Source organism: Hippocampus bargibanti, linkage group LG08 (genome assembly GCF_051943395.1).
Source record: "Hippocampus bargibanti isolate YZ-2025 linkage group LG08, ASM5194339v1, whole genome shotgun sequence".
NCBI lineage: Eukaryota > Metazoa > Chordata > Actinopteri > Syngnathiformes > Syngnathidae > Hippocampus > Hippocampus bargibanti.
The window spans coordinates 13,032,192-13,059,699 of NC_142741.1; the positions used below are offsets into that span (position 1 = coordinate 13,032,192).

Below are 27,508 nucleotides of genomic sequence, written 5' to 3' on the forward strand. Positions count from 1 at the left end.
GTTTGCATGTAATTTTCTCCGTGCGTGCATAGAAATAGTATCGATATAACCGGGACTATCGATATATCCGATATCGATATAACGAGACTTTACTGTATATATATATATATATATATATACAGTAAAGTCTCATTATATCAATTGAGCATCTATTTGATATTCACTGACAAAACACGCAGGCTGCCAGTCGTTAGTCAGAACGATAGGAACAATCAGTGGAGCAGCTGCCGGGAGTAGTCCTCTGCTCCCCCCAACCTGGGAGCAGGGACCTATCATAGCAGAGTCCAGCACCGCCATGTCTGGACAGTAGTGATATATATACTGTAAAGTCTCGTTATATCGATATCGGATATACTACTGTCCAGACATGGCGGTGCTGGACTCTGCTATGATAGGTCCCTGCTCCCAGGTTGGGGGGAGCAGAGGACTACTCCCGGCAGCTGCTCCACTGATTGTTCCTATCGTTCTGACTAACGACTGGCAGCCTGCGTGTTTTGTCTCTCTGTGCCAAAACACAAGGATTCACCATCGCATTATTTATGCGTTTTCCTTCTAATTTCGCCATCAACACGAAGTTTTCAGACCAAAATAAGTATTGCAAAATGCATTGAGGTGATTCAAGGTATGTCCTTTCTCGCTGAGGGGCGTTCCTTCAGTGACGTAGGGTGAGGACTCGCAAGACTTCCGGAATATTCAGCGCGAGTCTTAAAACGTAAAATATAGCTATATGCTGTGGAATCTTTGTAAAATACGCTCAGTAGAAGTCATTTGAACCCATTTTACAAATTATGGACACAACTTGTCCGGAGACGTCGGTTGTCCTTTAAAGTTCTTGTGTTCCTTCCTTATAATAATTTTGTAGGTTCCAGTAGGCTTGTAGAGACCGCTGTTTGCAGCGCTCTCTCATCAACTTCCCTGTGAAAACCACAAAGGAAGCAGGTTGAGAAAGTGAACTAAGTGATACAGCACCGACACAGCACAATACATTTCACTACCAGTATGGCTGTAAAGATTGATTTTATCCCAGTAGATTTTATTATGATTATATTTGTTTATGCTCAGAATGACTCATTCAAGTCAGAAAAGTGAGCTTACCTATGTATGTTCATTAGTGTGAACTGTGTGTCTGCATCTAGCTGGTGAGAAGTTGAATTTCAGGTTCCATTCTAGTTACAGCCAGTCTCAAGCACTGATGCAAATGTTCATCTGTCAATCTTGATCTCATCGGCGATTTCAGCAGTTTCATGCGAGAAAAGCTTTTCTCGCAGATATACGTGCTGCCAAAAACTGTGGACATTTTCATTGCGTGTTTTTTGATGTTTGGATATGTGTCGTTTGGGAGGGCGGCATAGAAGTCAATGATACTGTTGGGCTTGAATGTGTCTTTCAGAACATCACAGTTCTGTAACTCAGGTCCAACTTCTTCATGGTTTGGTACACTTGGTCAAAAATATCCTCTCCCGTGGCCTTTGAGACTTTGGAGGGCTGGCAGCTCCTCGCATATCTGGAAGTTTATGCTAACTCCACGAATAAAAATGAGCAGTTGCGCTGTGTCTTGCACATCCGTGGTCTCATTCAGTGTTAATGAAAAAAAGTTAAATTCTTTCGTCTGGTGATTGTACTTCTTTCGTCTGGTGATTGTACTCGCCGACAGACTTACGGCATTATATGCATCATTGTTCTCGGGACACAACTATTATTTTTTTCTGGAGGCCAAATAGGAAAAACATCTGATAGCGCCTCTGGTATTGTTCAGGGGGCCAGGCCAAATGTGCTGACGGGCCGGATACGGCCCGCGGGCCGTTGTTTGGTGACCACTGGTCTACATCAATCAGCTATTTCATTATTTGTCATTTTATTTATGGTTCTATTGTTTTGTGTATTGTTTTTTTTTATTATAAAGTGTCCTTGAGTCTTCTGAAAGGCTCTTGGAAATTAAATGTCTTCTTCTTTCTTCTTTTCCTTTCGGCTTTTCCCTTCAGGGGTCGCCACAGCGAATCAATGTCCTCCATCTATCCCGGTTTAGTGCATCCTCTTCTCTCACACCAAGTCCAAGATGGCGCCTTAATAGGCAGCCATCAGCAAGTGCTCTCATGAGCCTTGCTTTTGTTGTTGTTTTTGTCTTGATTTTGTGTTTTCTTTTGGAACGAGTGTTGTTGTGCGTCGTGTGGAACGGATACGGATTGCTTTTCAGCATTTTTTGCAACGACATTCATAAAGGAGCAGACTGCGCTGAGCGGTTGCTCCTTTTCGGCAGCACGAATATGCCGTACTATTTTTGAATGGGAGGAATGTCAGTCCCATTAGACCAAGGGTATCCAAAGTCGGTCCTCGAGGGCCACTGTCCTGCCTGTTTTCCAGCTCTCCCAGGAGCAACGCACCTGATTCAAATCATCAGGACCATTTTGATGCTGCTTCAGAGCTGGCCGATGAGCTGATCATTTGAATCAGGTGTGATGCTCCTAGGACAGCTGGAAAACAGGCAGGACAGCCTTCGATGACCGACTTTGGATACCCCTGCATTAGACTGTCATCGCTGAACAGCTCTGGGGCGATTGTGCTTTTTTGCATCTGTAATGTGTAGCATCTTCACAGCCTCGCTTTGTTCAGCTGAAACGTCGGTGCTGTTGGACAGTCTGCGGCTGGATGAAGGAGCCCGTGATATGAAGAAAGGAGTGTCAGTGCAGAGTGCCAATGCGGATGTGGAACTGTCGTGGCTTGTATTTTAAGCGAATTTACGTGGGACAGGAGACATGATACAATCTCTTCCTGACTTCCTGATATGTCATCCTGCCTGCCTTTAAATCAGGGGTGTCAAAGTCATTTTTTGCCGCGGGCCACATTGTAGTTATGTTCTCTTCTCGGGCCGTTATGAATTTGGGGAATCCATTAGAATGTTTAAATCCCTTCAAATATTACATATAGAGCACACAGCAAATTAATGAATAACTCGTTTTCAAATCTGAAGTCAAAAATAATGACTTTTATTGTGGTTGACATCCAAAAATATGAAATTTTGGCTCAGATTTTAGCAATCATCATTGAATTTAACAAGTTTGATTTGCTTTCGCGGGCCGAAAAAAATGATCTGGCGGGCCGGATTTGGCCCGTGGGCCTAGACTTTGACACCTGTGCTTTAAATGATGTCACATCCTATTGCATCGCACCCTGTCCGTCTTATAAATGCTTTCCCAGTTTCGTCTGTCTTACTCTTCTTTTCTTTCTGCCCCTCCTCGGCCGACACACCACAATGCCCCTGCTGTCTACAAGATTAAACTAACTTATTCTGTTCAACACCTGGCTTCTTGCTGATTTAACCATCCTCTGCTATCAACACCCTGAGCAGGAATGAATGATTGTCTGTGTCTTTGTGTTGTCACATTATTTGTTATTTAGGTTTTTTTTTTTTGTTCTTTTGACTTCAAGATGGTGCCGCGAGAGTGGCTGACTTTGCAACAGCTCCTGGATTATGCTTTTCTGCTTGTTTCTTTCCTTTCCTCTTCCTTTCATAACTTTGCTACAGTGAAATGGAAATTCCTCCACTGCAAGACAAATAAAGGTATACCAAATTCAATCCAATTATTATTATTATTGTCGTTGTTGTGCACAGCGATTGGCTGGCAATCTGTTGAGGGTGTCCCCAGACTACTTCCCAATGACGGCTGGGATCGGCTTCAGCACCCCCCGAGACCCGAGAACCGACCCTGCTGTCTTCGGGCAGGAGGCGAGGGACATCCTGAACCAGTTTCCAGCTGTTGGGGTAATTCGCTATGATGTTCGTATAGCGAATTAGCCCAACACCAGCCAATCACAGGGCACACAGAGACGAACAACCATTCGTTCTCACGCTCACACCAAGGGACAATATCGAGTGTTCAATCAGCCTGCCATGCATGTTTTTGGAATTTGGGAAGAAGCCGCAGGACCCGGAGAAAACCCACATGGGCCGAAGGAGAACATGCAAACTCCACACAGGAAGATCCGGAGTGGGACGTGATCGCCCCTCGACTACCGGGCATCCAATTTTTCCGTATATATTTTCTGGTTGATATTCACAGTTTCTTTCTGTAAGGATTTGAATTGGCATCAATGATGAATGAAACAAGAGTTCATCCACACTTTAACGGGAATTTGTTGTGCGAACCATGGACTAAAACTGAACTGCAGACCACAATTTGGACAGCCTTGTGTTCAGAAGAGTTTGGTTCACAAATTAGTTGAACTGATAAACGCAGGCGTCAATTACTTTTGATTCATCATCATATTCACTAAGCGAGCGAGTGTGTATAAAGTGATCAGATTCCATCATTAATTATTTGGGATAAGTTGACAAAGTACGACTCAGAAGACCCCATATGAAGAAAAACACAAATTGATTTGGTTTTCCCTTGCCCGGACGCGGGTCACCGGGGCCCCTCTCTGGAGCCAGGCCTGGAGATGGGGCTCATTGGTGAGCGCCTGGTGGCCGGGCCTACGCCCATGGGGCCCTGTCGGGCTCGGCCCGAAGAGGAAACATGGGTCCCCTTTCTCAAGGGCTCACGACCCATGGGAGGGGCCAGAGGGGTCGGGTGCATTGTGAGCTGGGAGGCAGCCAAAGGCGGGGACACTGGCGGTCTGACCCTTGACTGCAGAAGCTAGCTCTTGGGACGTGGAATGTCACCTCTCTTACAGAGAAGGAGCCCGAGCTGGTGCACAAGGTCGAAAAGTTCCAACTAGACATAGTTGGGCTTGCCTCCACATACAGCCTGGGTTCCGGTACCAGCCCTCTCGAAAGGGGTTGGACTCTCTTCCACTCTGGAGTTGCCCACGTTGAGAGGTGTAGAGCAGGTGTCGGCATACTTATTGGCCCCCAGCTTGCCGCTTGTACGTTGGGATTCACCCCGGTAGACGAAAGGGTTGCTTCCCTCCGCCTTCGGGTGGGGGGACGGGTTCTGACTGTTGTCTGTGCATATGCACCAAACAGCAGTTCATTGTACCCATTCTTTTTGGAGACCTAAGGGGGTGTGCTGGAGAGCACTCCCTTTGGGGACTCCCTTGTTCTGCTGGGCGATTTCAATGCTCATGTGGGCAATGACAGTGAGACCTGAAGGGGCGTGATTGGGAGGAATGGCCCCCCCGATCAGAACAAGAGTTGTGTTTTGTTATTCAACTTCTGTGCTCGACACGTATTGTCTATAACAAACACTTTATTCAAACATAAGGGTATCCATATGTGCACGTGGCACCAGGACACCCTTGGTCGCAGTTCGATGATTGACTTTATAGTCGTATCATCTGATTTGTGGCCTCATATTTTGGACACTCAAGTGAAGAGAGGGACGGAGCTGTCAATTGATCACCACCTGGTGGTGAGTAGGCTCCGTTGGTGGGGGAAGATGCCAGTACGACCTGGAGGACCCAAACTTGTTGTGAGGGTTTGTTGTGAACGTCTGGCGGAATCCCCCGTCAAAAGGAGTTTCAACTCCCACATCCGGCAGAACTTTACACATGTCCCGGGGGAGGTGCGGGACATTGAGTCCGACTGGACCATGTTCCGTACCTCCCTTGTTGTGGCCGTAAGGTGGTCGGTGCCTGTAGTGGCGGCAACCCCCGTACTCGCTGGTGGACACCAGTAGTAAGGGATGCCGTAAAGCTGAAGAAGGAGTCCTACCGGGCCTATATAGCCTGTGCGACCCCTGAGAGAGCTGACAGGTATCAATTAGCCAAGCGGAATGCAGCCTCGGTGGTCGCCGAGGCAAAAACACGGGCATGGGAAGAGTTCGGTGAGGCCATGGAAGCCGACTTCCGGGCCGCTTCGAGGAAATTCTGGTCCACCATCCGGCGTCTCAGGAGGGGAAAGCAGTGCACCACTAACACTGTGTACAGTGAGGATGGGGCACTGCTGACCTTGACTCGAGACGTCGTGAACCGGTGAGCAGAGTACTTTGAAGACCTCCTCAACTCCACCAACACGCCTTCCTTCGAGGAAGCAGTGTCTGGGGACTCCGAGGTGGGTTCTCCGATCTCTGTGGCTGAAGTCACCGAGGTGGTTAAAAAGCTCCTCAGCCTCCCTGGAAAGGTCTATTCAGGAGTATTCGGGAGTATGGGGTACAAGAACGCCTGATACGGGCCGTTCGGTCCCTATACGACCGATGTCAGAGTCTGGTTCGCATTGCCGACAATAAGTCGGAATCGTTTCCAGTGAGGGTTGAGCTCCGCCAAGGCTGCCCTTAGTCACCGATTCTGTTCATAACCTTTATGGACAGAATTTCTAGGCACAGCCGAAGCGTTGAAGGTTTCCGTTTTGGTGGCCTCAGTGTATCATCTCTGCTTTTTGCAGATGATGTGGTACTGTTGGGACCTTCAAGTGGAGCTCTCCAACTCTCTCTTGAGCGTTTCACAGCCGAATTTAAAGTGACTTGGATGAGAAACAGCACCTCCAAATCTGAGACAATGGTTCTCAGTCGGAAAAGGGTGGAGTGCCCTCTGCGGGTCGGGGAGGAGATTTTGCCTCAAGTGGAGGAGTTTAAGTATCTGGGTGTCTTGTTCACAAATGAGGGTGTCAGGGAGCGAGAGGTCGACAGGCGGATCGGTGCGGCGTCTGCTGTGATGCGGACTTTGTACCGATCTGTCGTGGTGAAGAAGGAGCTGAGCAAAAAAGCAAAGCTTTCAATCTACCAGTCGATCTTCGTCCCAACCCTCATCTATGGTCACAAGATATGGGTTGTGTCCGAAAGAATGAGATCCCGGATGCAAGCGGCCGAAATGAGCTTTCTCCGTAGGGTATCCGGGCTCTCCCTTAGGGATAAGGTGAGAAGCTCGGTCATCTGGGAGGGGCTCAAAGTCGAGCCGCTTCTCCTCCACATCGAGAGGAGCCAGATGAGGTGGCTTGGCCATCTGATTAGGATGCCCCCAGGACGCCTCGCTGGTGAGGTGTTCTGAGCATGCCCCACTGGCAGGAGACCCCAGGGACGACCCAGGACACACTGGAGAGACTATGTCTCCCAGCTGGCCTGGGAACGCCTCGGGATCCGCCAAGACAAGCTAGAAGAAGTGGCTGGGGAGGGAAGTCTGGGCTTCCCTACTGAAGCTGCTGCCCCCGCGACCCGACCTCGGATAAGTTGATTAATTGGTTGAAAAATATACTTTTTACCTTTGAAAGTACTCAATAAATAATACTAAATTGTATTTTTGTTTATTTTGTATAGCATTCTGAGTATGTGAATGAAGTACATAAATCACGCTTACGTGATATCGTCTATTAGGGCATTTGCCATTTATTCCATACATAATTTGGTATTAAATCCATCGCTGATTCAAATGAGTCGACAGGATCATGTTGATCGCAGAAACGAAGACAATCTACATGTTCATGACAATGTAGATTGTCTCCAAAGCTGAAGTGTAACAATTAAGGGTAAATTTACGTTTAACAGTTAGGTCAACAAATTGTAGTTCCGATACAAGCAATGTTCTCGACTTTTATACACAAAGCGTAGTATTTACTGTGCTGTTCCAGTGCCGTTGTACAATTATGTGTTTGTAATGTTGTAGAACCCAGCTATTTTCTTGGAGTTTTTTTCGATATGTATTTAAATAGCATTTGAAGACCTCTTTGAAAACCGTTTAGTTAAAAGTAGGATCTTTTTTTCTTTGTGAAACACCACATTGATTAAAAAAAAAAATCACAAAACAAACATTGTTTCTTTTTCATGAGTATTCACACTTTTATTGTATTTTATTTTAGATTTTTTTTCCAATTGGTTGACAGTCAATGTCATCTTTCAAACAAAAGCATGGCTTCCATTTTCACATTCCGTTTTCTATTTTCTAAACAGTATGTAGGATCTTTGTCTTGTTCTGTCAGTTTTTTGAATTCACTTGTATAAATATTGTTAAAATTAAAATAGTGTACTTTTCAAATACCTCCATCGACAGTGTTGAGGAATTTCTATGTATGTTATTACTTGAAATAACCACACAAATGTGTTGTTCTGTCTTACTTGGCTAATTTTTAATTCACAAATAAGGATCTCTGAACAATGTGGATATTTATTAAACTATATTCACATTCCATTGTGATAATAGTCGTTGGAGTAGGGTCCTGCTGTATGTTTTTATTCAAACAGAATGAATAGAATTCATGTTGGTTTGTATTTATACCAGTCAACATCCTCATGCTTTTGGATTTGTTAGTCAGGTATGGGTGACTTAAATAATATTCAAATGATTAAGAAAAATTTAAAGCACCAAGAATCAGTGAGGATTTATAAGAAAAACAAATTCACACTTACAAGAATGAGGAAGATGCTTGCTGCCTCTGGGTCACCGTTTTTGCGACTGCCTGACAGGAAGTATGAGTCAACCTTAGCACTGGGTTGAAGAGAATACAGGAACTACTCTGCCCCTGCAACACCTTACGAGTTTAGTGGATAAACAGTCTCAGATTGTTAACTTGCATGTATATTGAGTTTTGTCGATAATTCACGTTGATCTTTTGAACCCTCTCCCCCTTTTTTTACACATGTCTATTTGAGTTTAAAACTAAAATAATGAACATTGCAAAACGATTTATTTACTTAACTGTTAATTAACTAGATACACGCTTGTTCAGGTATAAAATATCTCCTCAGAGGCAGTAAAAACAAAACAGTATCATTTTGATCTGTGTTTTTTGCACACTAAACATAGAGTTCATCCTTTTTTTCTCATCTGAATTTTTACACAATAACAAAATATGTTTTCAAGCAGTGCTTTTTAATATTTTGCGAATCATTGAAAACACCCATGGCACAACACTACCTGAAAATGTGAAAAGGGCTCATTTTAACAATTAAGGATTACAGTGCTGGGCCGTACATGTCACTCCTAGGCCTTCAGTCATGCTACATCTGAGTCAATCAGCTGGGAGTGAGGTGTGATATTACAACACGCCCACTAGAGTATGCTGTTGGCCAGGAAATAACTTGTGACTTGAAGAAACTTAAGAAATGCTGTCATTCTTCTTCTTTTCCTTTCGGCTTTTCCCTACAAGGGGTCGCCACAGCAAATCAGTGCCCTCCATCTTTAGAGGTTTGATCCGCATGTTTGTTTTGGCCAAGCTTTTACGTCGGATGCCCTTCCTGACAAAACACTCAGTATTTATCCGGGCTTGGGACCGGCACAAGAAGACTTATGTCCCTTTGTGGCTACAGAACAAGCAACTCGCTCAGTAAAATGCTCCCAAACACAAAATGGTCATTGGCACAGCAACATTCAAAAAAGCAAAAACTATACTCACCATTTGATGACAATGCTCTGATCATAATAATAATAATAATAATAATTATTATTATTATTAATAGTAATAATAATAATAGTAATAATAATAATAATAATAATAATAAATAATAATAATAATAAACATAATAATACATTTTATACCGATTTTTATTTGAAAATTAGGGGTGCGCGTTATACACGTGTGCGCGTTATACTCTAATAAATACGGTAAGTAACAGTGATTTCAACAGGCGTCATTCTTGACTTTTAAGGGGGCTAAAACGTCTCTTAGCTAGCGACATGCTGAAAATCCAATGTCAAATTCACTAACCTGGAGAAGTCCCAGGACAAGTCCACTGGCGGTCTGAACCCAGAACCGTATCCTATTTCTGCCCGGCCTCTCGGACAGGAATGGGCGGTCCTGACGTGCGGCCACTGCTTCTGCAACCAATGCATCGCCATCATCCTTGAGCAGTACAGCGTGGGCTCGTGGCGACGTGCCATCAACTGCACCATCTGCAGGCAGATCACATCGCACACGGAAATCTCGTACGTGTTCACGACGCATGCGTCCAGCCAGGACCAGGATATCCCCGTTAAGGTTGCTCAACAACATATGTACAATTTCATGTTCCTATTGCTAAAAATTGTCATCGTCTCAGTTTACCGCTTAGCTAATTTCAGACAACAGCGTTGCTAACCAAAATAGATGCAACTACTGAGTCACTTCGATTTGTGTTGTCCAACAGATTTTTTCATCGCAATTTTGAAATGTAGTATTCAAGTTGAAAAATTATGACAGGCAAAATATACAATTTATATATATATATATGTGTGTGTGTGTGTGTGTGTTAAACTGCTCAAATTTTTACTATGAACGTGTGGATTCATAATAACCTCATAAAATTGCAATATTATTTGCTATTTTTGCTAGATTACCTAGCTCAGACATGGGCAAATTGCGGCACACGGGCCACATACGTTAGGTTTTTTTAATCCGGCCCGCCGATCTTGTCAATACGCGTGTACTGTTTGCGTGTGAAGGCGAGGGTGTCCGTGGCGAGTTTGTAGAGCATGCGGTCAGGACAATGCATGCATGATTTTGCAGACTTTAACACATGTAGATATTATTGAGCCTGAGTATTTCATTGTGTAATAATGTTTTGAATATTGAAAGTGAATCAATTTTTCAATAAATGTTGATTTCTTTAACTTCGCACCTTCAATTGAAACTTATTAAAAACAGATGAAATCTTGATAAATCACAGTGCGTATGTTATTTTAATCTATTTACATTTCCTCCTCCCAGTATCTGCGAAATAGTATGTAAATGCCATGTCTTGCATATTCCTTGAGACAAATTTATTAACTGATAAGGGCTATTTTTCACATTTGAAGGACAGTTAATTGGGTTGTAGTGTTCTTACTGTGCTATGAGGTTTGCACACACTACATTTAATGTTTTAGTATTTACGGCCCAAACACTCCCTCCAAATGCTCCTCTGTCAAATTTTAGAACCCATTGTGGCCCGCGAGTCTAAAAGTTTGCCCACCCTTGACCATTGCATATTTTACAGTAAGTTGACGAAACAGGTGAATCTTGGAATGACTCTTAGGCGGAGTCCTGCATTCCTCTTTTGGACGAATTAAGCACTACATCAGCAAACGGTTGCAATGCACTGAAGAAAAGACAGGAAGCAGAGCTGGAGGTACCAGAAATGAAGATGTTGACGTTTTCTTTGGGAGTGAACAGGTTGGATAGGTTCAGGAATGAGTACATTAGAGGGACAACTCATATTAGAGGATTTGGAGAGAAAGTCAGAGAAGCCAGACTGAGGTTTGGACTGTCCAAAGGAGAGTGACTATATCGGAAGGATGCTGAGCCTTGAACTGCCAGGCAGGAAACCGAGAGGAAGACCAAAGAGGAGATTTATGGATGATTGTCAAAGACATGAAGGTAGCAGTGTGAGAGAAGAGGATGCACAAGATGGAGGACACAAATTCGACCCCTGAAGGGAAAAGCCGAAAGGAAAAGATCAGAAAACGGTTGCTTTGGCTTTCTGCACAAAGTACATTGCAATCTCTTTATGTGTTCCCTGTCGGTGGAACTCGCTCCAACGGAGTACAGGCGGCGAAGGGTGTCTTAGCTCCCTTTTTAGATTGCTGGTGAAAAGACGGTTTTGCATACTTACATATGTTACCCAGAGTATCAGCTTCTTCCTTTTGGCTGCAACCTCCTGGATGAGTTGTCGTTGCACTCTTGGGGGTTATTTTAGTTGGTCGACCGATAACTGATTATTTGTCACAATTCCAAGTTTTCTCAATTCGTGGATAATGGCTCTGAGATCTCGTAGCCTACTTAACATTGTTTGACAGATTTTGGTAATGTGGTGCTTGTGTTGTTTGTGAAATTAAATTCAGCTTATTTTTTCACAGTGACATATTGTGGGTTTAAATATTTCACCGCTTGAGAAATGAAACAGTAATTTACAAATTGGGTTGTGCATTTCCTTGAATAGTCTGAGTGATATTACATTTGGATTGATGAACTGAACTGGGTGTGATGAATATGCAAAGAACATTTTTTCACAGCATTGTATGACAGAAATAACAAAATATTCCAAGAACTTTAAATATTAGGGTACCAAAAAGGGGAAATACAGTTTCAGCTTCCAATTTTATTATGAAACAGTAATATAGAATCATTTTGGTATTTTTCATATATGCATTCCAGATAGTCCAACAAATATTCCTTTCAACACACAGACAGTATATAGATAATATGTAACGAAAGACATTTCAATTGCAGCCTTTAGTTTAAAAGCCCTGGAAATCTCTCATTGTAAGCCTATTGGGTGGTGCATTGGTAAATATTGATCCCACAAAGGCATGTACCCCCCACAAAGGATGTCGAATAACTCGACAGCAACCCAAGTCTTCAATCTGAAAGCCCAGAAGATGGTACCTGTCGTCCGTCTCGAACATTGTGTTGTTTGTGTAAGGTCCAAAAAACTGGGGAGAAAAGTAACAAGGAGTGAATTAAATGACACTGGGAAATTGTATATTGAAGACGGATTGCTTATTCACGGGGCTTCATATGATTCACGTGTCATGTCCTTCACCAGTGATGCTTTCCTCTTCAGAACTATTTGAATCATATTCATAACTGGATGAGTAACAAGTAAGGATCTTTTTTCCGAATCTGAACTCTCTGAAGCGATTGTTTTCATTCTGGAGCAAGGTAGTTTGTGAAGGAGTTTCCTGACGTGACGTCACGAACTGGGTGCGGGACTTTCTGACTTTTAAGTCATTTTCTATGGGTGTTTTGCATTCGACTAAAAATATCAGCCTGCATGTTTATGGTATCTTAGGTGCTATAAAACGTTTTTCTGATGTCAAACAAAAATGGTGTCGGTTGTCCTTTAAAGTGCTCTGCCAGTACTGTGTCTGACTGCAAGTCTATGAGTTCCAGCTGGACATCAATTGGTGCATGCATTATCTATACTGCATCCAAATGGAGAGGAACTCAGGTGCGTTTCATCCTCAATGTTTTTAAAATCTTCAAAACGTCTTGAAAACTCACTGTACATTCTCCTCACATCGAACATCGATGAGTACCGACAGAGGTGACTGGCTGATGGTTTGACTTCTTTCAGGGTTTGCAAATCTTCAGCTAACAGCGCTCTTCCAGCCTAAGTCAGATGTCCTTATTTTTCTGCATGTTTCGTTTCGTAACGCGGACCCACGTTATATTCCTTAAACACGGCGACCTGCTCACCACAAAGTAAGGCACTCAAACTTCTTTCAGTACCTGGACATCGACGTACGCACACTGTCAACATGTTTCAAAATAAAAGCACTGCTGTTTTAGTCCACGCATGAATTTTCGAAGGAGGTTTTACTTTCTCAAGTCAAAGTAACATTTCGCGGGCCAGTCAGAGTTGGACCGCAGCCGTATTTGGCCCGTGGGCTGGACAATGCCCTAAAAGCTTTTTTTTTTAACAGGGTCTTACCGCCAGGCCTGAAGACGGATCTATGAAGTCTGCCCAGAATCCTTCTCTTTGCAGAATGAAGCAAATCTCCTTGGCTCCGTCGACAAACTACAAAGGTAATAGTTTAGTAAATTTGGTCAAGTAATCTTCCCTTAACTCATTCCTCCCGGCAAACGACTACAGTCGTTGTGTTTTTACTTCCGTGTATCCTGAGTCACGCCTCCAGTCGGGCTGACGCGATAACAAATAATGCCGGATGCCGACTACAGGCGGGCCGTGAATAGATGTTAACCCTTCACGGACGATTATGCTTATAGATCGAGAAAATGAAAGGTAGCAGTTCAAGTGCCGATTGAAACTGATGCGGCACAAGTTACATGTCCCTTTAAAACAGGTTATATGCAGCTTTGCCTTAAAGAGCGTCAGTGACATCATCTCCTTCATGTGCAACACAACGTGCTCTCCCCCATCTTCAAAGCGCCTTCTATTTTTCGTCATGGATGAAATACCACGCAAGTATATGTTGTAACACTAACTTGTTTATTTACCGAGAAATATTAAAAATAAGGAGTGTCCCAAATTCGGAACATTCTAACGCTATTTTCATGATGATATTGTTGAGGAATGAATCAGCCCGTTTCCACAGGCTGATAAATTCCTTCCATGGAGCTTGGACGCCCTCCTCTGGTGGCTTTTGGGTGCAACACAAGGTTTTCAGACAAACAGTACAGCAAAATACATTGACGTGATGGAAGGACTGCCACAATGTGTCTTTTTGTCGGTCAAGGGGGGGTCCTAAAGTGACGTCACGTACGGACTCGTCACCAACTCAAAAACAAGACTTCCTGAATAGTCGAATAGTCAGCGCGAGTCTTAAAACGTAAAATATAGCTATATGCGGTGGAATCTTATTAAAATACGCTCAGTAGAAGTCATTTGAAGCCATTTTACAAATTATGGAAACAACTTGTCCGGAGACGTCGGTTGTCCTTTAAGTCATTTTTATTGGTGTTTTCCATTGGAATAAAAACATCATACTGCGTGTTTTGGGTATTTTAGATGCTATACAACGTTTTTCTGATGTCAGTTAAGAAACAAAAAAGTGACGTCGGTTGTCCTTTAAGATGGGGTGGAAGTCCATTCGGGCTCGTGCATGTCAGCTGGCTTTGCTCAGCCAAGGACTCAGTAGTCGAGGCCTGCATGTTGGACACCCGGGTTGTTGAAATGCTTTTGACGTTACCCATATTCGGTTGAGAAATGTCATCTCCTTAATCGGTAAAGTGCAATTAGCGATTTGGTTTGTAAACTGTTTTCTTTCAGTGTGCTTGCGTTTGAATTTGATCACATTTTTATTCCATTCGTAAAACACAATTAGCACATGCCTGGGTACCAAGCCATCATCATTGGTTTGAATTACCTCTGTTGAGATGCAATACCCTTATATTACATGCATTAAAGTAGTATGCTAAAGCAGGCATAAAATGTTCATGATGTATGATGTATTTTTATGATTGTAATTTTTGGATGTGTATTAATGTTTTCTGTTGTTATTAACGGTTGAATGTTTAAAAATCAAATGTTTTCTTTCCTTTATTTCAGTTCAGTGACCTTTGTGTTTTGAAGGTACCAACTATTTTGTCGGTGTTTGGATATATTTTTCTGTATGTGTGAATATGTTTGTATCTCACCTTTTCAAGCATATGATCTCTCTCTTCTTCAACAGCAGAACACCATGAGGTCATATCATTTTTTGTCTTTTGTGTCACAGTGACCACTGTCACACAGGAGCTTGGAGCCTCAGGAAACAGATCTTGGAGATCTGGAGAAAGCGGGATCACAAACAATACTTTGTACCAAGCGAGAATTAATGAATGAATGAATGAATGAATGGACAGGCACGTACGTACGTACGGAGGGACGGACAGACAGACAGACAGACTTAAAAATCTCGAAGTGGGATACAATTTGTGGTTGACAAAAAGAGCAGGCAATGTGGAGCCTTCTTGCCCTCTGGGACATTTGCGACTGCGCACACTTCAGACCCAGAGTGTGGTTTGCCGTAAAGGATGTGACATCTACAATACAGTAAGTATTCTCTTGCAAGGAAATACTATTTGTGCTGTACAATACTTCCTTATAACTGAATTTCCATGTGTGTGATGCATCTACAATACATGTCCTCTATCAACGTGCAAGTATGTGAACAAAATATATGCTTAAAAACACAAGCAGGGGCTGCTGGAGCCTATGCCAGCTATCATCAGGCAGTAGGTGAGGGGACACCCAGTCAGTCAGTAGATGGCCAGATTTACTGTATTGATCTTCTGCTGTTTGGAGTTGGCAATATCCTAATCTATCTGAAACTCAGCCCCATCTTGTTCTCTTTTCACATCTAAGACATTGATTGGGGGATTAACAACCAACCATGAGGCTTCCCATTCTGTCTCTCCCTGTTATTATTTCTTTTGTTGATCTTGAACTAATATTTTGGGTGTGGTGTCAGTCAGTGAATTACCTTGCATTAGTTTTTCAGGGCATGACTGCATGACACACTCCACAGATGAATTATCAAAATCCTGGTTTGCTTCACTGGTGTCGTGATTTGTGGCTGTGTCATCCTTCACATTCATAAATGCGTACGCACACAAAACAAAAGGTTTATATTTTTGCAGTGTTTTGAATAGTTCTTATCTTAACCGGAGCGCTGCAATACACTAATAGGCTGTACTTACAAGTTCTTTGATCTGCAGTCCAGAAAAGGATCTCGCAGGGCTGGATGGAGTATGCAGCAGTTCAGGGACCATCTTTTTTCTCAGTCTCATCTTTTGCTTCGAAGCCTTCAAGTGGAATTCAAACCTTACATTACCGGGCATAAAGTAAAGTTGGTCTTTGACATCAAAAGGTCCCATGGTCTCATCATGCTGCAACCTAGGTGGTCCTGAAACAGAAATCAACCGCAACTGTAATTCAACAAACACTGTTCCTCGCAAACTATACTGCTTTTTAATTCCCTTCTAGAAATTTGGGATGCTATGCTGAACAAAAAGCAATTATTAGTCAAGCAGATCCAGCCTTTCCTTGCCTTCACTATTTAAAATGTTGAAAAAGCAAATGGGGAAAAAATGTGCTCTACCATTTTTGGAAGTAACTGGTGCTCCACGGGGATCACCAGAGTAATAGGATCTAATAGGAGAGAAGCCCACGGTGCTGGCAAAATGCTGCACCAGAGCATTTAGTCCAGGTAGATAAGTCGCCATCCTGGTTCGACTGTACATCATCTGATTGAATAATCACAGAGATATGATGTTAGTTGCAAACTCACTGAAATCATAGCGATATGGAAAACACGCAGGGACCTTTGAAAGGAAAGCGAGCATAACAGATTTATCTCAGATAAGCTGGTCATGCATGAGGATAAATATGTGATCATTTCCACAGCACGTTTATATATAATAATGACAGGATCCCTCATTTCACCGTTACTTCACAAAGAGTGCTGACATTCCACGAAAATGGGCAAGTGAGACCCAGAAAATATGATCTAAAGTAAGGAAAGTGTAGATTATACACTTTTTTTACTTCCTGTTTTTATTCGGAATAGGGTGTTTTCAATAATTAGATTTATAAAGTCATATTGCTTTTATTTGGAGTATACTGTAACTTTAAATGTCAAATAACTTTTGTGTCAGGTCTTGCATTTGAAATGCCCATCTAATTTTACAGTATTTTGTTCTGATCATTGTGGTGGGTGTATACAGGGAAAAGTCATAAAAAACTTCTGAACATGCCTGTAACTATGAAATGTTATGAATATGGCACATGCACTGAACTTACAGTCGCCATTGTCCTCTTGCAGTGTACAGTTACAGTACCTGTGGCAGTAGAAAAAGTGAAAGTAAATATCAAATGATTGGTAGGAAGAATCTCAAATTAATGCAGCACACCTGTTAGTGACTGCTTGGTGACATTTGGAAGGACTAGAATATAATTTACTCATTGTCAATCTGCTGAAAGAAGACAATATTTAAATGTATATTATAGAAAGGAAAATTGGCAGAATATAATGGGAAATGTCTATTTTAAACCTAATATGGTGACAAAGCAAACCACATCTTCGTGTCTCAAAAGGTCATTTTTTTGAACACCAAAGCCGCCCTTGAGTAAAAATATATAAACAATAAATTTGTTTCATAATCATATTTTTTTTACAAAGAGGAAATTGTAAACACGTGTACACGTCCCTCACATGCTTCTACCTGGTGACAGGTGTTTTGCAAAGGTGGAACACGTATAGTGCCCTCACAAAGAGCTCTACATGCATGCATGCATGCATGCACTGGCATATTTCACATTATTTATTTTACGATCGACTGAACTATAAAAGTAGGCGGTGGGAGGAGACCAGTGGCTACCTGCTGCTGTTTTCACTCCATAAAGGCCAAAATGTTTTACTTAAAATATTAAAATAACAGCCATTTATCATTAACTAAAATCCTGAACTGTAATGCGGCTATGGTTAAAAATCCAACCCAAGTAGTTCATAATCCAACTCCTGTCTTTAAAATGCCAGTTGCAATCATCTTGTCATCAAGCCCTTGAGAATGTTATCACATAACAAAATAATAAAACACAATATAATATTTACACTGCAGAGTGAGTAAACCGGGGCACAAGAACCCCAGTTCGTACGTCCAGAGCAATATTCTGCCTATGTTAGAGTGAATTGACAGCCTGTAATGCATGATTTAGGCTGACAACAGGACAAAATCTGGGAAATACACAATGTGGCCCAAAAAAAGCCTCTTAATGACGCGGATGAACGAAATCTGGTGTTGAAAAGTGCACTGAACCGCCTGTGTGAAATTGTGGATCGATAATTTAAGAAGAAGAAAGGACCTGCATAGTAAGATTGTGACTCATCAAGGTCCTAGAAAATGTGTTTAAAGTCACCTTCCAAGTGCGGTCGTGGTGGTGCTCCACAGAAACTGGCTGGCCCCATAAAAACCCTATGCTTCACCGGAGATGGAGGCCAGGACAAGTTTCAGGGACTGTGCCATCACCAGAGGCGTTACAACACCGGCAACTTCTCAATCACTTGTCCTACTTTGTCTGATCGAGTTAGTGGCTATAACTATCTGCTACGAAAGAGCTATGAAGCATTGCAGACGTTGATACAAATGACCTAGCATACATAGCTAGCTGCATTTGTAAATCATTCAGAATTGCATGTCCTCACAAGATCGTTGTAGCTATTTCCATGCATGAGTCAACGACTAACTCATACTCAGCCACTAGAAGTTGAAGCCAATTAAAAATAACACGTTTAAGTAGTTTTTCCGAGTGCCTCGAATTTATTTTGACTTGTACAAAAATATATTACTCCATACCAAAGCTTTAACAATGAAGTGAATGTTAAATCTTTCATATAATGCAGGAATGAGAGGACAAAGTGCTTACCAAAAACCGGCGAAGTTGTACGCGGTTTTCTTATGTCGTTATAATCCAGTTCGACGTGAAATTCATCGACGTCCAATTAAAAAAAACTTAATTTCTAAACGAGGACTTGACCCTGTTTTTAAGTTTTGTTTTTATTCTGTAGAACGTCCTTTTCCACCTTGGAAAAGAATTGCGTCATAATATGTGGACCAGTTGCAGCTGTCATGAGTGGCCAACTCTGGCCTCATCTCGTCTCTTCAGTGCACTCACCCGACAACTGTTTGGTTCTGTCTCAATTCAAAGATTGTCCCTTTAGTACTATACGTCTGACTCTGGAGAGTCAGTGACCCAATGGCTCTGCACACAATATACGGTAAGACCAATTTCCCAATGTTAATAACTAGACATTTCTTGAACGTCATATTTTGTAGGGCTACTTATGATTCTCATTTTTTTGCCGAGGAAACGACCCGGAAGTACTTAGGACAAGCACGTTCACGTAACACTGCTCTACAACGAAACCAACATGTAGGAGTACTCAGTAGTGTGAAAAAAATATGAATGCCTTAAAGCCATTCCATCTTTTCCGATTCCCCCTACACCGAAAGGTTCGCGTGTGTATAATGCGAAATAATTTTATCCACCTTTGCGTTGCAATGTGGTTACAACGGTAACAAGCCTCGTTTAAAAGTCCAATCAAGACTGGCACAGCAATGCTACTTCTTAGCTAAGAAACGGCAACCAACGCACTGTTATACTCATGCGCAGTGGCACAGGAAGTATTTGTGATTGTTAGCGTGTGGTTAGAAGTATTTTCAGACTCAGCACAAACGTTGCATTGCTTCGTATAAAATGGATCCAATGCTATTCGCAAGTAGTTAAGAAAAGAAATATTTAACACTTAAAGACAGAATACAAGTAATGAAACTGAAATATGGAGGAAGCAAAGTAAAAGAGATTCTGCAAAAAATGATGTAAGTGTAAGTTGAATGCTGATCACAAATTTCGTGATTTATTTTCTTTTTTTCCTTGCTGTATGACGTGTTTTTACGATTTGGGTTGTTTGATTCAAAATATGTATTTAAATGCCAATTCACATCAGCTAAAAAAAAATACACGTCAATACTTTTATTTTATTTCAATTGTTTTTCAGGAATTGATAAATTCTTTACATCATAATCAAAACATGCTTTTTTCTTAATTTTGTGTCAATGTTGCTGTGCCGATGACCATTTTGTGTTTGGGAGCCTTTTACTGAGCGAGTTACTTGTTCGGTAGCCACAAAGGAACATAAGTCTTCTTGTGCCGGTCCCAAGCCCGGATAAATACAGAGTGTTGTGTCAGGAAGCGCATCCGACGTAAAAGCCTGGCCAAAACAAACATGCGGATCAAACCTCTGAAGATCAAGGTTACTGATTCGAAAGTGGTGCCAGTAGTGTGATGGCAAGATGGAAAGAGTACTTTGAAGAATTGATGAATGAGGAAAATGAGAAAGAACAAAGAGTAGAAGATGTGACTGTTGTGGGCCAAGACGTGACTGTTGTGGACCGAGACGTAGCAAACATTAGCAAGGATGAAGTGAGGAGGGCGCTGAAGAGGATGAAGGGCGGAAAGGCACTCAGGCCTGATGATTTACCAATCGAAGTATGGACGTGTCTTGGAGAGGTGGCCGTGGTGTTCTTGACTGGGTTATTCAATAAGATCTTAGATGTTGACCAGATGCCTGAAGAATAGAGACGAAGTGTACTCGTGTCCATTTTTATGGACAAAGGAGATGTGCAGAGTTGTACTAACTACAGAGGAATACAGTTGATGAGCCATACAATGAAACTCTGGGAAAGAGTAATTGAAGCTAGACTAAGAGCAGAAGTGAACATTTGTGAGCGGCAGTATGGCTTCATGCCAAAAAAAGAGTACGACAGATGCAGTGTTTGCTTTAAGAATGCTGATAGAGAAGTACAGAGAAGGTCAGGAGGAATTGCATTGTGTCTTTGTAGATCTGGAGAAAGCGTACGACAGGGTGCCCAGAGAAGAGCTGTGGTATTGCATGAGGAAGTCTGGAGTGACAGAAAAGTATGTCAGAGCGGTGCAAGACATGTATCATGACTGTAAGACAGTGAGGTGTGCTGTCGGTGTGACTGAGGAATTCAAGGTGGAGGTGGGACTCCACCAGGGGTCAGCTCTGAGCCCCTTCTTATTTGCTATGGTGATGGACAGGCTGACAGATGATGTTAGACAAGAATCTCCTTGGACCATGATGTTTGCAGATGATATTGTGATCGGTAGCGAGAACGGGAAGCAGGTGACGGAGAAACTAGAGATGTGGAGATATGCCCTGGAAAGGAGTGGAATGAAGATCAGTCTCAGCAAGACGGAAAATATGTGTGTGAATGAGAGGGATCCAAGTGCAAGAGTGATGCTACAGGGAGAAGAGATAAAGAAGGTGGAGGATTTTAAGGACTTGGCGTCAACTGGCCAGAGCAATGGAGAGTGTGGAAAAGAGGTGAAGAAGCGCGTCCAGGCAGACTGGAGCGGCTGGAGAAAAATGTCAGGTGTGATGTGTGATAGAAGGGTTTCAGCTAGGATGAAAGGAAAAGTGTATAAAGCAGTGGTGAGACAAGCCATGATGTTTGGACTAGAGACAGTGCCACTGAAGAAAAGACAGGAAGCAGAGCTGGAGGTAGCAGAGCTGAAGATGTTGAGGTTTTCTTTGGGAGTGACCAGGTTGGATAGGATCGTGAATGAGTACATGAGAGGGACAACTCATGTTAGAGGCTTTGGAGAGAAAGTCAGAGAGGCCAGAATGAGATGGTTTGGACATGTCCAGAGGAGAGAGTGGCCATATCGGGAGAAGGATGCTGAGCCTTGAACTGCCAGGCAGGAGACCGAGAGGAAGACCGAAGAGGAGGTTTATGGATGTGGTCCAAGAAGACATGAAGGTAGCTGGTGTGAGAGAAGAGGATGCACAAAACCGGGATAGATGGAGGACATTGATTCGCTGTGGCGACCCCTGAGGGGAAAAGCCGAAAGGAAAAGAAGAAGATGATGATAATAATACATTTAAAGGACAACCGATGTCACTTTTTTGTTTCTTAGCTGACATCAGAAAAACTGTTATAGCATCTAAAATACCCAAAACAAGCAGTATGATATATTTATTCAAATGCAAAACACAAATAAAAATGACTTAAAGTGTCCAAAATCTGCAAAAAATTGAGCTGCGAATTGGGCATTTTCAGAAAGTCCCGACCCCAGTTCGTTACGTCACGCCAAGACGTCTTGCATTGCTGGAGAATCAAAACAATGGCTTCAGATTCGGAGAATATGCTTTCTTGTTACACATCCAGTTATGAGAAGAGGGCGACCAAGCTCCCTGTGAGGAATTAATCAGCCCGTTTCCACAGGCTGATAAATTCCTTATATGGAGCATGGTCGCCCTCTTCTGGCTCTTTTTGGTGCAACATGACGTTTTCAGACCAAACGAGCACAGCAAATGCATTGTCGTGATGGAAGGACTGCTACAATGTGTCTTTTTTTTTGGTCAGGGGCGTTCCTTCAGTGACGTCACGTACGGACTCGTCACCAACTCAAAAACAAGACTTCCGGAATATTCAGCGCGAGTCTCAAAACGTAAAATATAGCTACATGCGGTGGAATCTTTTTAAAATACGCTCAGTACAAGTCATTTGAAGCCATTTTAGAAATTATGGACACAACTTGTCCGGAGACGTCGGTTGTCCTTTAAGGTATTGCAGACACACACTATTATTAATTACTGTTATGCTTCAGGTGCATTTTACACATGTACATTTTGATATCAAATAATAACTTATGAAATTTCGTTTTTTATATTTTAGGCTGGCCAGACGCAGATCTATGCCATTCTAAAGGACAGAGAAAACATTCTGGAACTCTGGAATTCAGGAAAACTGAACAGCAAAAGGAAGATATTGACTGCAAGAAGGCAGAAGTATCCTGAAATAAACCAGGAGACTTGGGAGTGGTTTACCAAGAAAAGATCAACCAACAATGTAATAACGGGCCGCATGATACAGGAGAAAGCACAGATAATTGCTCTCAGTAAAGGAATCACAGACTTTGAAGGATCAAATGGTTGGTTGAGGACATTCGTTCAGCGTCATAGCATTAGTCGGGCTACCATCCAACAATATTTTCAGAAATGTGGCTTTTCTGTTGAAGCAAGTCAAGCAAAACAAGAGCTCCCGTGCAATGATGATTTGCAGAGCCTAACAAAAGTACCACCAGAGAGCACACCAGAAGATCTGCAGCAAATGGATAGTAATATTGCCACCCATAACCAAGAATATAAAGAGACTGGTGTTGTCATAAAACAAGAGGAAGAAGCGGGAGAGGGTGCTGATGATAACACACCTGAACCCAGGTCTCTGAGAGAGAGTCTCAGCAGTATTACATCTCTCATTGAGGATGCGAAAGGTAGAGGAAATATGGAATGGCTGAGTGCAGCACAAAAACTCAGAGACCTTATCCAAGAAGAACAAATGAAGTGCTGGGAAGCAAAATAGCATATATTTTTTTTATTTTTTAAAGGACAACCGACACCTCTGGGCAAGTTGAGTCCATAATGTGTAAAATCACTTCAAATGACTTATACTGAGCGCATTTTACAAAGATTCCATCGCATATGAAAGAGGACAGTCTAGGGTTTCTGATGCTGTGTTGAGTGTTTGTGTGGTCCCGAGGCTCAGTGTTCCGTGGGCCTTGGAGTTCAGGTGACAGTGACAAGGGCCCTGGCACTTGAGTGCACACATTTTTAGATCCTCAGATCGTCTTCCTCCCCTCACCTCTGTGTTCCCCCCCCCTGACCCCTGCCCGTTTCAGCATGATGTGGGACAGAGCTTTCAGCTGCTCTGCCCCCAAACTCTGGAACTCACTTCCTCCCAACATTCGTAACATCGATTATCTTCCCACCTTCAAATCCCATCTCAAAACCCAGCTATTTAAAATTGCATTTTCTGTGTACAGTGAGACCTCGGTTTACCAACACCTTACCTTACGAACATTTCGGTTTACGAACGTCAAATTTATGGAAATTAAACCTTGGAATACACACTACTTTTCGCGATACACACCCACCACGGCTGGCGGAGTGATCTTCGGATCTGGCGCAGTGATCTTCGGCGGAAGGACACGACCGAACAGCGCTCCAGCCGGCGCACCTTTCCACACCCCCTCTCTCTGAATTCACACGTCGATCGCCTCAGAGGAGCTTTTTGCAGATAATTTTACTATTATGGGACCGAAAAAACCACCACAGGCTCATGTTCAGCCAAAGAAGACACAAAACAAAATCACCGTAGAGGAGAAGAAGGTGATCATTGAGAAACACGAACGAGGTGTGCGTTTGTGGCGTCACATGTGCATACCGCGGCTGTCATGTGAATCTCAGCCTGACACATCTCTCACGCTGTGTGTCACTTCCCTGAGAGTAACTTTCTACGACCATTCTCCAATTAAAGAGCCCGGTGCCATCCACCATTGCTACCATCCTTCGCCTAAAAAAGTGGTCACGCAAAAACTACGGTCCGCGGGCTGTATCCGACCCGTCAGCACATTTGGCCCGGCCCCCTGAACAATACCAGAAGTGCTATCAGATGTTTTTCCTATTTGTCCTCCTTTTTCAAGTCAAAGGTTGGTTTTCGATCATTATCTGTTCCTATTTTAATCAATGTAATCAATGTAATCAATGTATGTTATTTATAATCGTGATTGAACAATACAAATACGCCTGCTCACAATAGAACGCTAAAGGAGTCGGTCACAATGCGAAGCGACACAAGAAAGTGACGTATGAGGAAGTGGAGGGGAGTCCGGTGGTACATTCAGGTCAGTTTGCCGCTCTATTTGGTTCCAGACCCGTTTTCTTTTGTAAATCTTCCTGTCAAAGAGAGAACGGAATAATGGCGAAAAGGTTAGGTAAGAGAAAAATGGATTCAGAATGCAGAGTATTTAACCTGCAGTGGACAAGCGATTATTTTTATGTCCAATGCAAAGAAAAGGATGTTTGTCTCAACTGTCACTCACGCTGTGTGTGTGTGTGTGTGTATGTGTGTGTGTGTATGTGTGTGTGTGTGTGTGTGTGTGTGTGTGTGTGTGTGTGTGTGTGTGTATATATATATACACACACACACACACACACACACACACACACACGCAATCATGTAAAGGAAGGCAGGATATTGCGTAAAGGCCGCATGATACAGGAGAAAGCACGGATAATTGCTCTCAGTAAAACGTGTGTGCAAGCTCTCAGTCGTACAGGAGTGGTCCATCGATGAGAAGGTTTCTTCAGCCGTCATCTGTACAAATTTGAAGGTTTCGGACGTTTCGCCTCCTATCCAAGAGGCTTCGTCAGCGAACTAAAGTCTGACTGGTCGTATAGGCCCTATTTATATATCCCTAATGTCCAGACATGGCAGCGCCGGACACAGCTATGATAGGTCCCTACTCTCAGGTTGGGGGGAGCAGAGGACCACTCCCTGTGGCCCCACTGATTGTTCCTACATTCCTGACTAACGACTGGCCTATTTGCCCCACTCCCACCGGTATCACCTCATCAGCATTAGGAATGTTGCCTAACCTGTTTTGCCTAAGCAGGCTATTGTATGAACGATCCAAATTGAATCTCACCCCACCAGACCGGTTTAATGAAGGATTTTGTTGTTTTATAAGAATCGCTTCTTTTACCCCCCTTTCAAACCATCTATGTTCTTTCGCTAAGATTTTAACCTCATTGTCGTCAAATGAGTGGTTGCTAGCTTTTAGGTGCAAATGTACTGCCGATTGAGGCCCACTTGTATTATCCCTGCGATGTTGATAGTCTTTTTTTGAGAATTTGTTGAGTCTCCCCAATGTACTGCTCTTTACAATTTTCATTCTTACAATGTATTGAATAAACTACATTACTTTGTTTTTCATTTAGTAGCCTATCTTTTGGCTGCACTAAGTTTTGCCTTAACGTGTTTATCGGTTTGAAATAAGTAGGAATTTTGTGTTGCCCAAGGACTCTGTAATTTTTCAGAAACTCCTGCAACGTAAGGTACTGCTACTCCTCTCCTTTTTGTCTCTTGAGAATTTTTGGTTTCATTCCCTATTCTTTCTTTCTGACATTTGTTGAATGACCACTGAGGGTACCCACAGTTAGTGAGTGCTCTCCTGATATGTTTTGACTCCTTTTCTCTACCTTCAATGCTAGTTGGTATTAGTTTAGCCCTATGCTGGAGGGTTCTGATAACTCCTAGTTTGTGTTGTAAAGGGTGGTTAGAGTCAAAGTAAGTATTGGTCAGTGTGCGTAGCCTTCCTAAAGACTTCTGTTTTTAGCGCTCTGTCCTCTTTTATAATTACTTTACAATCCAAGAAGGCTGGTTGGTTCTCTTTAATGTCCTCACGAGAAAATTTAATGTTGATGTCTACAGAGTTGAGGTGATCTGTTGAATTTCTTGTTTTTTAATTATGACAAAAGTATCGTCCACATATCTAAACCAGTGTCTAGGTTTTATCCCTGGGAAGTATATGAGGGCCTGTTTCTCCATCTCTTCCACGTACAGATTAGCCACTATGGGTGAAACTGGTGAGCCCATAGCACAACCATGAATTTGTTTATAAAATTTCTCCCAAAATTGAAAATACATAGTATTAAGGCAGATTTCCAATAATTGGCAGACGTGATTCGCTTTAAGCTTGGTTCTTTCATGCAGAGAAGCGTCCGCCAGCAGTCTCGTCCTCACCACTAAGACTGCTGCTGGGGTTGGGACAGATGTAAAGAGAGAAGTCACATTGTATGATGCTGAAGTTTCCTCAGGTTCCAATATGAGGTCTTTGATCCTCTCTACAAACCCTGTGGTGTTCTCTACGTGATATTCTGTGTTACCAACCAACGGAGCTAAGATAGTTTTTAAATATTTGGCTACATTGTATGTAGAGGAGTCAATGCTACAAACAATGGGTCTGAGGGGGAACCCTTCTTTATGTATTTTTGGCAGGCCATAGATACATGGCGTGGCCTCTCCCGGGTATAAAACTTCTCATTGATACCTCCCCACTTGTCGAAAAATAATAATTGTCCGATGAACTGCCAGAGTTATAAGAAGTATTCACCATCATCCATTGAACGAGACATTTGGGGTTTAACACTTGAAAATGCTACAAAAAAATATGCAAATGTGAATGTAAACAACACCGTTCCGACGACAGCTGTTGGAGGAAGTCTCGTAACAAGCTCTAACCTATCGCGAGTATTACATATACTGTATATCGCTGTCTTAAAATTGAAGAGTATATACCAATGTTGCTGGTTTTTGAATGCAAAGTTTTAGACAAGTATACCCGTCCACTACTCAAAAAAGAACATTTTCTGAAACGACTAAACGTGATTACGACACACACTTTCCTTTGACTATGTAAACGTGACGTCATCTTACCACGACGGATGGAGCACGGTTCAGTCCTGCTACACGTGAATTGTTGAGAAAATGGCGGCTACTCAAGAACCAGAGATTCAATTGGCACAAAAATTAGCCTCAAACGAAAAGCCTATTCGAACAAAAGCATTAAAAAAGTTGAAGAAATATATAAATGTCAGATCACAGAACGCGACAGGTAAGCAACCCGTGTTTATTGCTCTTATTTGCATTTATTTATGTGCTCGGAACATTCTCAGACACGAGTTAAGAGTACTGTCTTGTCTTTGGAACATTACATGTAACTACTGTATATGGATAATTTCCTCTGTCCAAGCTTAATCCAAAAGCGCCACCCTCCAAAAATCTACATGTTGTACAGTACGGTAAGTGGGTTTAATA

The 27,508-nt window shown here is 42.5% G+C and overlaps 3 protein-coding genes across 8 annotated transcripts in view; 1 reads left to right on the forward strand and 2 right to left on the reverse strand.

The window, feature by feature from the left end:
* Positions 1 to 9,590, reverse strand: part of itgb2 (integrin, beta 2) — a 43,292-nt gene extending 33,702 nt beyond the window's left edge. The window contains exons 1-2 of one of the 2 annotated variants that reach the window (XM_089003301.1): positions 9,572 to 9,590; positions 8,274 to 8,323 (exon numbers count right to left, since the gene is read on the reverse strand). The gene's annotated coding sequence lies outside the window, so the exon portion shown is untranslated. Of the gene's footprint in view, positions 1 to 799; positions 916 to 8,273; positions 8,324 to 9,571 lie in introns of those variants that run through there. The other variant, XM_089003302.1, reaches the window with a different exon arrangement.
* Positions 9,591 to 11,898: 2,308 nt separating this feature from the next.
* mmadhcb (metabolism of cobalamin associated Db) lies at positions 11,899 to 19,424 on the reverse strand. Of its 2 annotated transcripts, none has more exons than XM_089003307.1 (8): positions 19,313 to 19,424; positions 17,067 to 17,104; positions 16,366 to 16,510; positions 15,965 to 16,170; positions 15,748 to 15,850; positions 14,921 to 15,051; positions 13,254 to 13,340; positions 11,899 to 12,252 (listed from the first exon to the last, which is right to left on the reverse strand). In XM_089003307.1, exons 2-8 carry the CDS (start codon positions 17,073 to 17,075, stop codon positions 12,058 to 12,060), a joined length of 876 nt encoding a protein of 291 aa, XP_088859433.1. In that variant the 5' UTR covers positions 17,076 to 17,104; positions 19,313 to 19,424; the 3' UTR covers positions 11,899 to 12,057. The 2 variants fall into 2 exon arrangements, with proteins under 2 accessions (XP_088859433.1, XP_088859432.1); XM_089003306.1 differs by lacking the exon at positions 19,313 to 19,424 and adding an exon at positions 18,690 to 18,829.
* rrp1 (ribosomal RNA processing 1) overlaps positions 18,905 to 27,508 on the forward strand; it is a 33,346-nt gene continuing 24,742 nt past the window's right edge. Inside the window, exons 1-3 of one of the 4 annotated variants that reach the window (XM_089003299.1) lie at positions 18,905 to 19,041; positions 22,526 to 24,338; positions 24,449 to 24,533. Coding sequence is in view for 1 of the 4 variants with exons in the window: in XM_089003296.1 (XP_088859422.1) it covers positions 27,179 to 27,305 (127 nt within the window). In the remaining 3 variants the exon portion in view is untranslated. Of the gene's footprint in view, positions 19,042 to 19,499; positions 19,643 to 22,525; positions 24,339 to 24,448; positions 24,534 to 27,146; positions 27,306 to 27,508 lie in introns of those variants that run through there. The other 3 variants (XM_089003297.1, XM_089003298.1, XM_089003296.1) reach the window with 3 other exon arrangements.

What these genes read in the sequence shown, in the direction of transcription:
- mmadhcb (XM_089003307.1), bottom strand. An exon ending in GACTGCAGATCAAAGAACTT is followed by an intron (nt 15,851 to 15,964) that starts GTAAGTACAGCC and finishes ATGAATGTGAAG; the next exon opens with GATGACACAGCCACAAATCA. An exon ending in GAGATCATATGCTTGAAAAG is followed by an intron (nt 13,341 to 14,920) that starts GTGAGATACAAA and finishes TTACCTTTGTAG; the next exon opens with TTTGTCGACGGAGCCAAGGA.